Genomic DNA, 17,700 nt, shown 5'->3' with positions numbered 1-17,700 from the left:
GCCAGCCACTTCATGGAGGATGCAATTTCCCGAATCTTTCGAACTGTTTACAAGCCACTAGTAAATGTGTACGTGCAATGCACGTTGATATTAGATAATATATTAATTACACGTAAATATTAGGCAGAATATTATTTGCGTATTAATTATGTGATTAGCATTGGCATTAATATTTGGTATGATATTAACTGCACACTAAACGTGTTGAACGCTCATTATTGGAGCAGTCTGAGTCGTTGGATTGACCTGATTTGACGGCCGGGATTTGTTGGATCTGCCCCTTTGAGTCTTTTTATATTGATATATATATAGATGTAATATGCTGACAACTGCTATTGCTTTGTTGCTATTGCACAACACCAGGATTTTTACCTTTTTACATTTACATTATCTGACATATTTTCCAAAGAAATGGCTGCGATAACAAACAAATGCCAACTGAAACGGTAGATGGTGTTAGGAATTAATTAATTAGGTTAATTAACTATTAATCACTGCTATGTCGGTGCCACTTTTGACAACTGCCTCCTTTTGTAACCGCCTTGTAAACTGGGTATAAATAACTGTTCATCTATTATTCTCTCTGCTCGAGTGCGGCGTTTCGGTGCCCGGGTGCATCTGCACCCGTTCAAAAAAAAAATTCGTAAAAAATTCCAAAAAAATTGAGGTGGTAGACAATTTGATGCGTGAGGTGCGCCTCAATTTTCAAAACATTTGGACTTATGTGCAGCTCTCAGCCAAAAAGACAAATCAGACCAAAACAGTATATGAACAGTACACATTTTTACAGACCTCCGATTTGTCTTTTTTGCTGAGAGCTGCACATAAGTCCAAATGTTTTGAAAATTAGGGCGCACCTCACTCATCAAATTGTCCACCACCCCAATTTTTTTCGGATTTTTTTTAATTTTTTTAGTATTTATTTTGATTTTTTTAGTGAGCGCAGGTACAGATGAGCTCGGGCTCAGATTTGGATTTTCGTCTCTGCTCTCTCTTTTCATCTTTACACGTTGTCAGCACCTTGCCCTAACAGAGCGATTAGGCCAGACCTCCTCGACGCCTCGCGCGATTCCCAGCGCTGCCGGCCTTATCTCGCGCGGCGGACTGCAGCATTGAGTCTTGGCGCGGATGGCGACATTAGTCACGGCGGCGCCAACGTCTGCCCCTGTACTCGCGATGTCGACTCCATCCAGCGCGCACGGCTTCAGCATAGGAGAATTTCAGTCGCTGCCGATTCGATCAACCGCAACCCTTCCATGGCAGGAATCAATAGACATGCTTCTGCAAGAGAGGAAAACTGGATCAGGAGATTCTTCTATTTGTTTTTGTCTTCTTGCAATCAATCAAGGATCTAATAACAAGTATTGTTTTTGCAAATTGCTTCATCCGGCGTATGCTCGTGGTGAGATGGATTGATCGCTACTCAAACAGAAAGAGGAAGGAATTCTCAATCAAGAAGAAAAGAAGAATCAGAATCAAGAACAAGGCTAGAAGATGAGGAACAAACTCCAACAAACTTGTTCTTCGCATTTTTTTCTCTCTTCATCGTCCACTATGACGATCTCGTCGCCCATCGCAACTATCAGCAACAAAACATCCAGAGAAAACAGAGAAAAGAAGGGAAGAAGCCCCAGCGAGCGTACCTCGACGTTTGGCGAGGACGGCGTCCTCCACCTCTCCGAAGCAGCATCCGATGCGGCGCTCCTCCCTCAGGCGGAGCACGACCACGGCGCGGCGCGCAGCCCTCCCTCGGACGCGGCTCCCAAGCCGATGGCACAGGTGGCAATCGGCCGGAGCGCGCGCTGTAGCACGGCCCACTCCCTGCAGCGCGATGGAGATGGCCCCCGGCCGGCACAGGACGGGAGCAAACGCGATGTGTCGCGGCAACGCGGCGGTGATCATCGACCGGCACGCGGCAACCCGGGCGGAGGCAGCCCACGGGGCGCAAGGCGGAACGCACTGCACGCGGCATCATCGGTAACCATGGCCAGAACACACGTACAGGAAGGAATCAATTGATTCCAATCCATTCCACGCAGGCACAGGAAGGAAAGAAATTGACTCCTATCCACACACGCACGGGATGTGGATTTGGGGAAACCTTATCCTTACGCACTTTTGCGTTTCCCTCCTTTCTGTATTTATTATTAATCGAAAGGCCCTGCGCTTCTTGTTAATCCCTCAGGCTTAACATTTCTTTTTGCAGATTTCTGTCAAATGTGTGTTCAAGCATAAAAGTTTTTATGCCTGTACATAAACCTATGGTCAGGTCATTGTCAGTAGTGTAATATATACCCTCAGGTTCTTCTGCATTACATTTTGATCTTATGAATGAATATTCTAGACCTATTTTCTAGAACATTATTAGTGCAACAACTGTGTCACAAAATGTCTTGCACATCTTGACAAGAAAAGAGAAGTATCATGAAATGTCATACTCAACATGACTAGTATAAAATTTATTTGTGAATCACAAGGTATTGATGGCATCTACTGCATGGTTTGCAGATTATCCATCATTACTGTGAGGTCTACATCTTGTGATTTCATAAGATGACTACCTTCAACGTGCTCTTCGAAATATTAAATGTGACTACCCAAAAAAAATATATTTGTGAATCACAAGGTATTGATGGCATCTACTGCAAAATTTTCTAGATTATCCATTACTACTGTGAGGTCTACATCATGTCGTCGTGACATATGACTACCTTCAAAGTGATTTTCCAAAATATAGCATAACATAAGGTAATAGAGATATGAACATCTACTGACAAAAGTCGGACTATGTTTTTCTATTACTGCGAGATCTACACCGCATCTGGTGATTTATCTTCAAAGTGTTATCCTATATAAATTGAGGTCTACACATATGAGTGTATAGCATCAGCTATCTAAAAGAAAATGCTCCTCTAAAGCAATTGTTGTTGTTCGCTAAAATTATTTACTCCTACTCCAAGAAGTAAATTAAATAATGCGTGATCATTTCATGTAACACATGACTATTCTATTGATAGCTAAATATGCACATATGCATTTTATATGTCACCAACTTCACTTAGTTCTCAAACTAAGTATATAATGGATAAATATTTATTCAAAAACCTCAAGTCTATCGCAGCTAACAACTCTGTTACTTATTCAACTTCAAGTTGAGATCCCTTGATCAAATTTTCCCTATATACAGATTCAGTTGAAAAGCCCTTAATGCACTTTACCTCCTCTTAAGATGGTACTACCATTTTTATGATCAAGAAACATGAATTTTCTTAAAATCATCAGATTCACCCAATAGATGATATACCATAATTTAAAATTCTTGTTAGTACCGAGAATACTATGCAAGTTAGTGGTCACAAAATCGAACCATGAGGGATTCGAAGTAAAGTGGAGGCTAATAGACAACTAAAGACAAAATTATCTCTTAATAGGAATCGGTCATTTTAAGATGATCAAAAGACAACCCTCAAGTTTGTCAAATGTGTGGTTATATAAATATTGTATCTATGATTACCAAACCCTCAAACATATGGTCAAAACACACCACAAATTTATTAAAAGGCCAATAAGTTCAATGGGATAAATTTGAAAATTTGCAAATAATAACCAAATTCTGGAAAAGGATTGTTCTCGGAATCTTCATCAGAAGGAGGACCAAAATCTAGTGCAGAAAATGGAGGATGAACTCATTTGCATTCAGTAATATCGGAGACCTCAGGTAATCTCCTAATTATCCCAACATATTATTAGCCTATACTTGTAGTACTACATGTAGTAAAATGTCCAATATCATATCCCTTGGATACAGTATTCTATAAATTTGAATGTATGTTTGAATTCATACTCAATATTGCTACGTACACAATGATTTTCTAAGCATCAATAAATTAAATATTAGGCTTGATAGCCTTAGCCATCCTGGTTTGGGGATGATTAGAAAATTGTTGACAATTCGGTTGGTCACACCTTAACAAGTTGCAAAATATTTCCCATATCATCAGATTATATGTGCACCACATGTGCCATAGGGGAAATTTGTTTTAAGGAGCTCTCACCTTAAAATTCTAAATGAGCCACTTATTCTTTCTTGAACACATTCAAAAATATGTGTGGAACGTTAATCCATTATCTGGGGTGATTTAGACACTTCATGGTACTCATATACACATTCATAAAATGTTTTTAAGTGTCTCTTATCACACACAACCATGCATGATCTTACTAAATAAATTGCTCAACTTATCAAAGTAAGAGTAAATTCTCCTGAAAACAGGATATATAAACCCATTTGAATGAACAATGTTGTTGAACTCATTCAATGAACATTTTTTTGCATTAAGTATTTTCTGTGCATACCCAGAATGGTTTAGCTAAATTTCTTATCAAAGAGAGTTAAATGAATTACATGACCACTTTTAAAGAATTGTAAACTTACCAGCCTCTTGCTGGACACATACGACCTTACACACCGTAAGTATGATCTAAATCATACCGATTGCATGTCATACTACTTTCCCCTTGTAGTTACTACGTGGAAATCAACAAAGTATTTCCCATCTGCGATAATTTGGTTATATACCGATATCACCACTCCAGCGTACATCAATGGGCACTCACAAAAATTAGGGATCTATGTGAGGAATAACAATTTAATCGTCAATCAAAATTATTTATAGCCCGTATGCTGATTGCATCAGCAATAAGGATATTTTTCGACATTATGGGGAGATAAGTACCACAAAGAATGCCGAGAAATAAATTAGAAATGTTATTGACATTCAATCCTTATATCCACGTATTCAAAGAATCTGAACTAGAAGTTTAGAGAATCATATATTTTCAACACATTGCAAATCTGCCACATACATTTACTGATGACAAGGTGTTACTAAATTCTACATTCCTGCAGTAAAGTGTCAGAAGAGTGGAGGTACCTGATAAACCACTCTTCTCCCCAAATGAGAGCAAGAGGGGGAGAAAATCTGACAATACGAGATATAACTTCTCATATGCTTCCGCCGAAACAGAGGAAATCACATCCTCAACTAGTAAATGTAATTCAACATCAAGTTGAAAGACACCTCACTGGATGCTCATCATTCAACGCCCGGCATAAATGTGCACAAATGTTTTGGTGCCGGGACATCGAAACACCTTGACTCCATTTGTTGTAGGAAATCACAAGGAGCTAAAAAGGAGTAAATATTTAATCCACAAACTTCAATGATTCCATCAGAATCATATAAACTAAAGACTACATTTGTCGACATATATTTCTTCTCAAATTGCTAAAACCTTTTGGGCCCAGAACCAAAATCCATGGTAGAGTGCCTCTTGCACTCATATTGGTTCACATAAAAGGAAGCAAGTAATGAAGAATAGCACTCGCTCTGCAAACGAGTGGTATTTACTGCAGTAATACCTACTCCTCATAAGTATCTTCCACATGAAATACTAAAAGCTTCTCATTCATAGACAAAGTCAATGAGGTGGTGAGAAAGCGAGGCTTGTAGCAAAAGGGTTCCCGCAGAGACCCGACATCGATTACGATGTAACATACCCTCTTGGTATGAGTGGAATTATGTTTCGATACTAAATATCGTTGGCAATAAAAAAAATATTATCCATGCAGTTGATGGATGAAGTGACTACATACTCATATGAGTCGCTCATTTCGGATATCTCTATTGAAGTCCCTGAAGGGCTAAAACTTCCGAATCCGAACACAAATCGCAACAAGTTTTGTGTAAAACTTCATAAGTCACTCTATGACTTGAAATAGTTGGAAATCATATGGTACTACCGACTAAATGAGTTCTTTCTTCAAAAGGATTACTCAAAGAATGATGATTGCTTGTGTGTTAATAAGGGAATCCCAAAATTTGATTTCCTTATATCACTTAGTGTATATCAATGACTTCATCATCAATGTCTATACAAGACCTAAACATACACAAAATCATCTCAAGGCGGAAAATTTGGATTAAGCCAAATTTAGCTTAAGTTTAAAAACTTGAGCAATCTCTCAAGAATACATATCAGTCTACATATATATCCAAAACATATATGAGAAGTTCAATGTGGATGTATCACACCAACAAAACGTATATGGTCGATATGAGGAATATTGAGTTATATCCCAAGTTCAGAATAAATCTTGGACAATTCCATCAGGAAAACCAAGATTGGACCATGATATGATATATGATATTGGCTCTTTACTTGATCCCAACAAAGCCATATCAATGACTGAATTTGATGGAATAGCCTTCTTATGGAAGTCATATAAATAGAATTTAATGGCTACTTCCATTTACCATTCTAACATAATTACTTTATCTAAAGGCATTGTAAATATGGTTGGCTTAGCAGAATGATTAACCACACGCAAAACCATGTGGTTGAGATTCATCAGAGTAACATAACTTGATTTATCAAGATGCTACCACTTGTATTACTCAATACATACATGTTATATGAAGAGCAATATCACAAAGCACATTGCTCGAGATCACTTATCCTCATAAATTATAGAAAAGTGATGAAACAGTTTGCAAACAAAATATTGGAAAAACCGACATACTATTCATAATGTCATGATCATGTCAATGTAATTGATATGAGACATCCTCCAAATTTGCAAAGTTCAAGGGCAGTAATCTCCCAAAGTATAACCTCTTAACAAACATCAGATTACATATATTGTACTCTTTTTCCCTTCATGAGTTTTTCCTAATGATTTCTCATAAAAGGTTTTTAATGAGACAATATAGATACAAGTGTTCATATATGTCATATCATTTTCTCCTTATATTTTTCCCATTGGGTTTTAAAGGAGTTTTTGATGGCATATATAATCGCACTCTTTTCCCTTATGAGTTTTCTCTCAAAGTTTCTCATAACGGTTTTTAATGTGGCATGTCATACTTTCTATTTTCCCTATCGGGTTTTTTAAAGAAAGTACTCAAGACATATTAATTGTTCTCTAAGCTCATCGATGATTTTTCTCCTTCTTCAAGGGTTTTTCTCATATGAGTTATCAAGAGACAATAATCATTATATGTTGCATCATTTTTTCCTTATTATTTTTTCCACCGGGTTTAAAGGAGTTTTAGCAACATATCTGCACTATTCTCCTCATATTTTTCCCACGGGATTTTTGGAGGAGACTTCCAAGATAAAGATAATGAACGTTCAAGGCAAATACATACTAGGAGGAGTCTACCAAGATGATGTATATTCACAAAGACAAGCATTGATTAGGGGAAGTGTTAGGAATTAATTAATTAGGTTAATTAACTATTAATCACTTCTATGTCGATGCCACTTTTGGCAACTGCCTCCTTTTGTAACCGCCTTGTAAATTGGGTATAAATACCCCAATCTTCAATCAATAGAATAACTGTTCATCTATTATTCTCTCTGCTCTCTCTTTTCATCTTTACAGTTGGTAACATCCTCTTAGGTAGGTAAGGTAGAGTGGAGATGGCGCGGACGGGCTTGCGCGCTCCTGCCAGCTGGACCAACAACCGGGCGCCGCGTTTCCTACTGTATTTAATACGGCCGTATATATACCAAGCAAGGGAGTACGACTAAAACGGACGTGCGGAGACGGACCCGTGCATGATAACGTGTGCATATCGGTACAGGATATTGATGTACCATTGGTACAGATGCGATGGAATTGTACGTGACGACGTTCTTATCCTATCTGTTCCCCTCCCCACCTTGCTCGCCGCCGCACAAATCGACACCATAGCCACCGCAAACCATGCGCCATATCCGGCCACCGCAGTGCAGCTGCGTGCCATCGCCTTCGTACAACATCTCCCGCCCGACGACCATTGCCTCCGCCGCGCGGCAAGAAGCCACACAGTTCCCGCGGCGGCCTCGCGGGGAGGAGCACGACAGGCCCTGGCGGCGGCCTCGTGTGCGGGGCAGGGCACCACGCCAAGGAGAGCGGTCTCGCCCTCCACGGGATCCCGATGCGGGGTGGAGTCGCGGTGGAGGTGCTGCTCGTGGGGGGAACGATGGCCTGCCTCGCGCGATTGCGGTGGTGAGGATGTGGGATGGCTGCGGCGGGCGGCTATGGAAGCTGCCGAGTCGCGGCACCAGAGGCGGAGGGAGCGGCTAGTGATGGGGGCGAGGGCTGGGTGCTCTCCTCGTCTCACGCGGTCGCCGAGGGAAGCCGGCGGCTACTTCTGTTTCCGTTGGCAGCCGCTCCCGCTTCTAATCTGAGTGGATCCTGCTCCCGCTCGCCCCTGGTCAACCTCCTGCATCGGTGCACCCCTGTCGCCTCCGTCGACTCCACCCGTGGGTTGAGGAGATGGCTGAATCGGCCGCCGTGGCGTGCAAGCTGCGGCGGGGAGGTGTTCATCTACTCTTTTTTGTCACTGGAATAAGGTGCACCTGTAATTACGTCTGATGATTTTGCTAGGAGTTAATCTACCTGCTGGATGATGACTACGACCTGCTAGATGATGAGTACTATGAGCTTTTTGAACACAGTTTGCCAAGATGCTTGTGTATGAAACAGTCCCTAAAAATTGCCATGCTACACTAAAATCAGAGTAGCACACACTTTTGACGTGATTTAGTTACTAAATTTGCCATGTGAGTAGTACAGAATTTTAGGATTTTGGTCTATACATGGAAATTTCTAATCATGATGTTTAGCAAAACATGGCAATTTCTTAGATTATTTACAAATTATCACAGCATGGCTTAGTTCATTCACCAAACTAGAGAAAATGTACATAAAACATGGCAAGTTATGAAAGTTTTTAAATCATGGCAAACTTGCCATCATTTGAATAGTTTTCCACCATTTTCTTGAAATTTGGATTATTTTTTTATCTCTTTCAACATGGCAAACTTATTTCATGGACCAGGGCAACATTAAATGACCAAGTTTAATCCATGTACCATGGCAACTAACATATACTCTTACCATGCCAATTTAAGATGTGTTTTTGCCATGGCAAATTAAGATGTGTTTTTACGGTGTGTAAAATTTTGAAAGTTTCTAAAAACCAGGCAATCTTTGTTTTTTTATTAACATATAAATTCTTTGTTTTTTTATTCTTGTAGGCAATGACGTTTTTGGGCTTCCCTCATTTTTGGGCTGGTCCGCCGGAGGGGAAGAGCCAGATCGTTGTCCCTGCTAGCGACAAGTTTATCTGACGTGGGATGGTTCGGGCTAGAGGGGTACTTCTACCGAACGAGTTCGTTCGTTCCAGCGACTCTCCCAGCACGAACGACTCGTTCGGGCTGGGGTGTCCCCAGGCCGATCGTTCGGCAGTTATCGATGTTCAAGATCATGGCTATGGAGATTAGGATCACCAGAGACGAGGAATTGGAGTTCTTATCGGATCTAGTTGACAGGTATGCCTTGCAAGCCGCAATAACTGTTTTTCCTGCCATCCCAAATGAGTACTTCAGTGTGTTTTCGCTCTGCTTGTCAATTTGAAATAGATTTCCCCTGCCGGATCTGGCCGGCGGCGAGCTGCCGATAGAGCACGGCAGAAGCTAGGCTATAATATGTGGACCTGTGGACTCAAGCATTGGCGAAGCAGGAGATGCCATGGCAGTAGTGGAAACAGATTTGAACAACACTTGTCAGGGGGTTGCCCTGTCGGCGCCGGCGTCCGAGCAATCTACAGGGAAGGACGACCCTGAAGCCCCTGGCTGGACGCGAAGGTAAAGACCCACTGCATTGTGTTCCTCGCAGTTAAATAAAGGTCTGTTGGTGCTCGAAAAAATATAATGTGGAAAATGCAGAATCCGTGTTGGGCGTGTGCCTGATGAATGGCCCCCATGTGCTGCCAGGATGAGTGCATTGGAGCTAACAATACGAAGCTATGCAGAGAAAAAAACTGAAACTGTGATAGTTCCTGCTATGGGAGCCAGTTTCGATACGCTGGGGAAGCTTATGACTACTACAATCTATATTCATGGGAGGTTGGGTTCAGAGTGAGATACGGCAAGAGCCATCTAAATGTTGAGAGAACAAAATGCATGCAGGAGATAGTTTGCACACACAAAATGCATGCAGGATACGGTAAAAGAAATTGTTCCAGCAATTGCACCCGCAAGCGGGAACGTTAGTGATGCAGAAGGCAGTGCTATCGGGGATTTCATAGGACTGAAACCACCTGAGTGGAAAAGGAAAGCCGCGCGACCAACAAATAGCAGAGATAAGCCTCTGTATGATGACCGAGGTGCAAAAAGCAAAAGGATGAAGCAACGCACAGCTGCTGAAGATGTCGATAGGTGTGGCACGAGCAAACGCACTCACTTCTGCAGCATATGTCGAGAACCTGGTCACAAGAGCACAACTTGTCCGCGACGAGGAGGTCTTGCACCAAAGGAAAGGAACGAGGCTAAATGCTCTATATGTGGTGTCGGTGGCCACAGGAGAAACACCTGCAACAAGCCAAAGGTTGTTCTATATGTTGCTGGGACAACTAATGTGGACGCGAATGCACTCACCAGTCTGATTTGAGATCGTCTGTTCAATCTGTGTAATAAACCTGTTCTTGAGGGCTCCGCAGCCGATAATTGATAAATCTGTGTAATAACATGTTGCGTCAATCTTTGTGTGCCATCTCTTGTGTTTGCACCTCATTATGTAATGACCTGTTGAATTTCAGATGTGTTTTCAGTTCCATATTTTATTTTTCACGTCATATATTGATGCCCATTGCACATTATCACTGATCCCTCCGCTGAACCCTACAATCATTAAATTCCGAACGCAACTGATTATGCCAGGTGACATCACAAGAGCTGCTGTGTCTGTTGAGCGGGAATCCCTCGTCCTTTGAATTTCAAATAGCATGAGCGCGCTGGGCTCAGCACCAACAGACCTTTATTTAAGAACGAGGCGTTGCATCTCTTGCTGAGCGCGAACGAGAGGTACAGAACCGAGCGCGAACGGCACTTTGCCAAATCGTCGTCAAAACCTCTTCCGACGTCAGCACCAACGTCCTCCACAACGCCGTCTTGTGCCCGTATACGCATTAACTGACCCCAACTGCCACCTGCAATACGTCTGCCAGTCTCGCATCTCCGCCTGATGGACGCCCGACGATAGCGCGCATTAACTGACCCCAACTGCCACCTGCAATACGTCTGCCAGTCTCGCATCTCCGCCTGATGGACGCCCGACGATAGCGCGCATTAACTGACCCCAACTGCCACCTGCAATACGTCTGCCAGTCTCGCATCTCCGCCTGATGGACGCCCGACGATAGCGCGCATTAACTGACCCCAACTGCCACCTGCAATACGTCTGCCAGTCTCGCATCTCCGCCTGATGGACGCCCGACGATAGCGCGCATTAACTGACCCCAACTGCCACCTGCAATACGTCTGCCAGTCTCGCATCTCCGCCTGATGGACGCCCGACGATAGCGCGCATTAACTGACCCCAACTGCCACCTGCAATACGTCTGCCAGTCTCGCATCTCCGCCTGATGGACGCCCGACGATAGCGCGCATTAACTGACCCCAACTGCCACCTGCAATACGTCTGCCAGTCTCGCATCTCCGCCTGATGGACGCCCGACGATAGCGCGCATTAACTGACCCCAACTGCCACCTGCAATACGTCTGCCAGTCTCGCATCTCCGCCTGATGGACGCCCGACGATAGCGCGCATTAACTGACCCCAACTGCCACCTGCAATACGTCTGCCAGTCTCGCATCTCCGCCTGATGGACGCCCGACGATAGCGCGCATTAACTGACCCCAACTGCCACCTGCAATACGTCTGCCAGTCTCGCATCTCCGCCTGATGGACGCCCGACGATAGCGCGCATTAACTGACCCCAACTGCCACCTGCAATACGTCTGCCAGTCTCGCATCTCCGCCTGATGGACGCCCGACGATAGCGCGCATTAACTGACCCCAACTGCCACCTGCAATACGTCTGCCAGTCTCGCATCTCCGCCTGATGGACGCCCGACGATAGCGCGCATTAACTGACCCCAACTGCCACCTGCAATACGTCTGCCAGTCTCGCATCTCCGCCTGATGGACGCCCGACGATAGCGCGCATTAACTGACCCCAACTGCCACCTGCAATACGTCTGCCAGTCTCGCATCTCCGCCTGATGGACGCCCGACGATAGCGCGCATTAACTGACCCCAACTGCCACCTGCAATACGTCTGCCAGTCTCGCATCTCCGCCTGATGGACGCCCGACGATAGCGCGCATTAACTGACCCCAACTGCCACCTGCAATACGTCTGCCAGTCTCGCATCTCCGCCTGATGGACGCCCGACGATAGCGCGCATTAACTGACCCCAACTGCCACCTGCAATACGTCTGCCAGTCTCGCATCTCCGCCTGATGGACGCCCGACGATAGCGCGCATTAACTGACCCCAACTGCCACCTGCAATACGTCTGCCAGTCTCGCATCTCCGCCTGATGGACGCCCGACGATAGCGCGCATTAACTGACCCCAACTGCCACCTGCAATACGTCTGCCAGTCTCGCATCTCCGCCTGATGGACGCCCGACGATAGCGCGCATTAACTGACCCCAACTGCCACCTGCAATACGTCTGCCAGTCTCGCATCTCCGCCTGATGGACGCCCGACGATAGCGCGCATTAACTGACCCCAACTGCCACCTGCAATACGTCTGCCAGTCTCGCATCTCCGCCTGATGGACGCCCGACGATAGCGCGCATTAACTGACCCCAACTGCCACCTGCAATACGTCTGCCAGTCTCGCATCTCCGCCTGATGGACGCCCGACGATAGCGCGCATTAACTGACCCCAACTGCCACCTGCAATACGTCTGCCAGTCTCGCATCTCCGCCTGATGGACGCCCGACGATAGCGAGAGCGCGCGAGCTCGTCCGCGCATGATGATTTCCGTTTGGTCCTACCGCTTCCTTGTGTTTTTCTGCACACATGGACAGTATATACTACTTTGTTAACAAACAGCCTGACTGACTGCTGATTTCCTTGGATCCACAAATTCGTTCATGTTCTTAGCGTACTGGATTGAGGATGTGATTCCTCGAACCTTTGGGGTTTTTGAGAACCCATGTAGTATGCTGACAAGTACCGTCTCTGCAGTGCTATTGCACAAAGCTAACTTCACATTTTTCTGATATGGTGCAAATCATATGGCTCCGATAATAAACAAATGCTTCCTAACTGAAGCGGCTTGTATTATTACAGGGTCATATCTTGCATGCTGTAATTGCTTCTGCTTTGGTAATATATGGTTCAGGCCGGCGTAAACCCGCCGTTGACGCGTCAAAAAAAAATCGCTCCAGATCAAATATCTCGAGCCGAGACTCCTCATTTGCTCCATGCTCGCCTATTTGCTTACAAGAAAACAGGGGGTACGCATCTCTACTGCTGCATCTCTTATCAACGCTCGCTCTCGAGGCCGTATCTTTGAGCAGGATATGCCAAACCTCAACACAGAAACCAAGCACCCCTGAAAAATTCTATCTTTATGTATGTATCGAAGAGAGAGCCTTGATGATGGCTTTAGGTTATACTGTACTACCTTTTTTTGCAAATAAAAAACTAATTTACTGTACTACCTGTATGACAAGGATGTGCTCTGACAACAAGTCAAAACACACTTGCTTTGGTTAGGCTGGTCACAATGGGCAAGAACATAACCTAGTAACTTCACACTTCCCTAGACTATGTTACTACCTCCATAGTGGGTAGGAACATCTATGTAGTGTCATGCAACGATGTATTTATTAGGTTATAGACTCATTGTTTCTTGGAGTGTGTGATGTTCCGGTAACTTAGCTAGTTACCACAAGCACCTCTCTCTTCATTAAATACGTGCCACATAAGCAAAGTTGTATTGGAGTGTGTGATGTTACTACTAAGTTTCTCCTCACTGTGACCAGCCTTATATGAACATGATATCTCTGCAATGCAATTTAATTTAATTAGCTTCTGTGTTGACTTGTGTGAGGGTTCGAGGTAGGCAGGTAGCCATGACGGCTTAAGTCCTACCAAATTGTGTCTACATTTTCAGCTTTCATTTCCTTTTCTGTAATATAAACTAATAAAATTGGATCGTTTCCTTTGAAAAAAAACTTCTGAAACTCTACAATTTCAGCTCTACTGGTTTACCTGGAGCATGAACTAATAATGTTGCCTGCATGCGTACACTTTTGAGAATGGAAAAACAATAACACTGCTTCCTTTCTGAAACTTTCTAGAACTTGCTCTAGAGCTATTATTGCAGAACACCATGGTTCTGCATTTATTTCATACAGTTGTAAAGCAACATAGCTCCTATGAGAGCAATCACTAACTGAAACGGTACATTTTTTTTGGTCATGCAGGATCCGCAGGAACATGAGATTCCGGATGGCCGTGGAGAGTGCTCTGGTGGTGCTGTTCAATCGCAGTGCCACCAGCTGCGCTGGCCTGCGGTGGCTGCTCGTCATGCCTTCCCAGCTGAGAAGCCGGTGCTGCTGTTCCAAGAGGCCGGCGAGCCACCATGGCTAACATGGGCTTTGAAAGCAAGCAACGCAGACTCGCTATGGAAAGTAAAATATAAAATTAGAAGAGTATCAGTTACCTGGAGCAACATAGCCTATGGAACCTCTAATTCCAGTTGAGCTATTTAAAGCTGGCATCCCCTCGCTTGTATTTTCTTGAAGGATCCTTGATATGCCAAAGTCTCCAACTCGGGCGCTCATGTCTTCAGCAAGAAGAATGTTGCTTGGCTTAAGATCACAATGGATTACCAATGGTTGGCAGTAGTTGTGCAGATATTCTATTGCATCCACAATATCAACAGCAATATCAAGCCTTCGGGCAAGGCTGAGTGTGTTGTTTATAGTGGGATCTTGCGATTTTGGATGAAGCCAACCATCCAAGTTACCATTGGGCATGAACTCAAAAACCAATGCCTTGAACTCTTGACCTTGGTGGTTGACGCTCGAACAAGAAGTAATGATTTTAATGAGACAACGGTGTCGTATCCTTCTAATCGCCTCACATTCAACCTCAAAACTCTTGGAATATCTAGAATGACCAATATTAAACACCTTGACAGCCAATGTTCTTTCTTCAGTGTCCAAAACACACTATAAACCGCACCATAACTTCCTCTCCCAAGCAAGCTGACTTCCGAAAATCCGTTAGTTCCTCTCAATAATGCATGATAGGGGATTCTCATGTAATGGTCATCAGCAATTGAATTTTGTGCTAGTGTCTTCTGGCTTGGTTTGAGCTTCTTGCAAAGTATCCAAATAAGAATAGCTGAAAGTGAGAACAAAAACGCTCCAGCTGTCGCTAGAGAAATTACAAGAGACTTTGGCATGTTTTTTTTGTTCTTGCTTATGGAGCATGGGGCCAAATGAAGTTGAGGTGTACCACCACACAAATTGATATTCCCAGCAACCGCTAAGTAAGTGATGTTTCTGAAAACACCTTCATCTGGCACCTCGCCTTGCAAATTATTGAAGGATACATCCAGTTTGGATAATGATGTCAAATTCTGTAGAACTACTGGGATTGATCCTGACAGGTTGTTGTGTGCTAGGTACAGCTCTTGCAGGTTTCCAATACTACCAAGGGCTTCAGGAATATTACCAGAGAACTTATTCATGGTCAGGTTCAGTTTACTGAGCCCCTTTATATTCTTCAGTGACTGTGGTATGCTTCCTTAAAAGGAATTATTGTCTAATAACAGACATTCCAACACTATGCGATTCTGAATACCGTCAGGTATCTTGCCAAACAGCTGGTTTCCTGATAGAATCAGTCGGTTAAGGTTTGCCAAACTACCAACTTCATTAGGAAGGGGTCCAGAAAGGGAATTGTATGACAAGTCCAAAAACGAAGAGAGACTGGGTAATTTGAAGATCTCTCTGGGTATTGAACCGTTAAGTCTGTAATTCATTGACAAATCAAGTTCAAAAAGATTTTTCAACTTCCCTAGGCTTGCTGGAATTGGCCCCTCCAAGTTGCCATTGTTTGCAATAAGCCCATTCAACTGTGAAAGGTTTCCTAGCGACGGCGGTATGGAGCCAGACAAGCTATTGTTGTACAAGCCTAGCTGGATCAAGCTCTTGAGCTTGCCAATGCTCTCTGGAATAACTCCGGATATGGAAGTATTTGCTAACACAAGTCTTGTGAGACCAACCAGATTGCCTATGTACGCAGGAATAACCCCGGAGATCATATTGTCAGTTAAACTTAAGTCCCGGAGAGTCGTTGATAGGTTGACAATTGAACCTGGTAGTTGTCCACCTAAAGGATTGACGCTGAGTTCTAATATCTGCAGTCGGCTGCAGTTTGCCAGAGAGGTGATGAATTCCCATCCCTTGTTGTCATTTGCTTCGAGCCGATTGTCAGCCAAGTTCAGATATTGGAGAACTCCCAGTCTCCCCAATGTGGGAGGCACATACCCACTAAATCTATTTTTCCAGAGAAAAATTCTTGTGAGATCAGACATATTGGATATTGATGAGGGGAGGGGCCCACTGAAGTGATTGGAAGATAAGCTTAGAGCTTTCATCTTGGGGAACTTGCTTCCAATATCATCCGGAATGGTTCCATATAACATATTTAGAGCTACATCAAGTACTTCCAATGATGACCAGTTGTAGAGAGAAAGTGGGAGCATACCAGAGAGGAGGTTGTCGTAGAGACTGAAATATTGCATGTTCTGGATGCTTTCGAGGCCCGGTGGGATCGAGCCCACGAGCTGGTTACTGGTGAGATCGAGGATTTGTAGATGGGATAGATTGGCCAGTGATGCCGGGATGTGCCCTGTGAAGCTGTTGTTACTCAGCGAGAACTCTGTCAAGGATGTCAGCTTCTCACCGAGCTCAGCCGGGATGCGCCCGCCAATCTTGTTGTTGTCCAGTACCATTTCGTTCATGCTGACGCATGAGCTCAGGTTCACTGGGAAGGTGCCGGAGAATGCATTGTCGTCCAAGTAGAGCCCCTGTAGGCGGCCGAGGCTTGCCGGAATGCCCCCATGGAGCGAGTTGAAGCTCAGGTCGAGCGTCCGCAGGAACGTGAGGTTCCCGATGGCCGGGGAGAGTGCCCCGGCGAGCCCAGTGCCGTTCAATAGCAACGCCACCACCCACGCCGGCCTCCGACGGCTGCACGTCACGCCTTCCCAGCTGCAGAAGCCGGCGCTCCTATTCCAGGAGGCCAGCAAGCCACCATGGTTGATCTGTGCTTTGAAAGCTAGCAGCGCGGCCTCGTCGCTAGCGGTTGCCATGGCAACCATCAGGACGGCTAGCAAGGAGCATAGCAAACACATGTCCCCCATTGCCATGCCCTCTTGGTTTGGTCTACTTTGGTTGGCAAGTACATTAGCCTGCTCTACATATGCTTTTGGCCTTTCTCTTGGTTTGGTTTGCAAGTAGTGTGCTAATATTCCCAGCAATAATGTAGACTTTGTTCTCTTTTGACCACTTTGGAATGACTAGGCCTCAATCCTTTCAGTGGCTGGACTGAATTTGCAGCGGGTGCATGAATGGTACCCACCCAGTCCAGTCCACTTGCACTAGTAGTCCCGGTTGGTAACACTAACCGGTACTAAAGGTAATTTTTCTGATTTTTTTTGAAATTTTTTTTTATTTTTTTATTTTTAAATTTCTGATTTATTTTAACCTCTAATCTCTAATCACCCCTCTCATCACTGCTCAATTTAATCCCTAATCACCCCTCATCA

General features: G+C 44.2%; 1 protein-coding gene, 1 long non-coding RNA gene and 1 pseudogene across 2 annotated transcripts; 1 reads left to right on the top strand and 2 right to left on the bottom strand.

Annotated features, from left to right (window-relative positions):
* Positions 1 to 884: 884 nt before the first annotated feature.
* LOC123106034 (uncharacterized) lies at positions 885 to 2,087 on the bottom strand. Its single transcript, XM_044528230.1, has 2 exons — positions 1,644 to 2,087; positions 885 to 1,281 (listed from the first exon to the last, which is right to left on the bottom strand). The coding sequence occupies exons 1-2, from the start codon at positions 1,900 to 1,902 to the stop codon at positions 1,205 to 1,207; spliced, it is 336 nt and encodes a 111-aa protein (XP_044384165.1). The 5' UTR covers positions 1,903 to 2,087; the 3' UTR covers positions 885 to 1,204.
* A 5,555-nt stretch (positions 2,088 to 7,642) lies between these two features.
* Positions 7,643 to 10,568, top strand: LOC123106036 (uncharacterized). The gene is made up of 4 exons (XR_006451174.1): positions 7,643 to 8,403; positions 9,091 to 9,384; positions 9,475 to 9,699; positions 9,781 to 10,568. It is a non-coding gene; the product is annotated as an uncharacterized lncRNA (long non-coding RNA).
* A 3,768-nt stretch (positions 10,569 to 14,336) lies between these two features.
* Positions 14,337 to 17,301, bottom strand: LOC123101812 (receptor kinase-like protein Xa21; annotated as a pseudogene).
* Positions 17,302 to 17,700: the final 399 nt, after the last annotated feature.

This window comes from Triticum aestivum, chromosome 5A, assembly GCF_018294505.1.
Source record: "Triticum aestivum cultivar Chinese Spring chromosome 5A, IWGSC CS RefSeq v2.1, whole genome shotgun sequence".
Classification (NCBI taxonomy): domain Eukaryota; kingdom Viridiplantae; phylum Streptophyta; class Magnoliopsida; order Poales; family Poaceae; genus Triticum; species Triticum aestivum.
The sequence above is the reverse complement of the archived record's forward strand: the minus strand, read 5'-3'. Positions and strand labels throughout refer to the sequence as shown.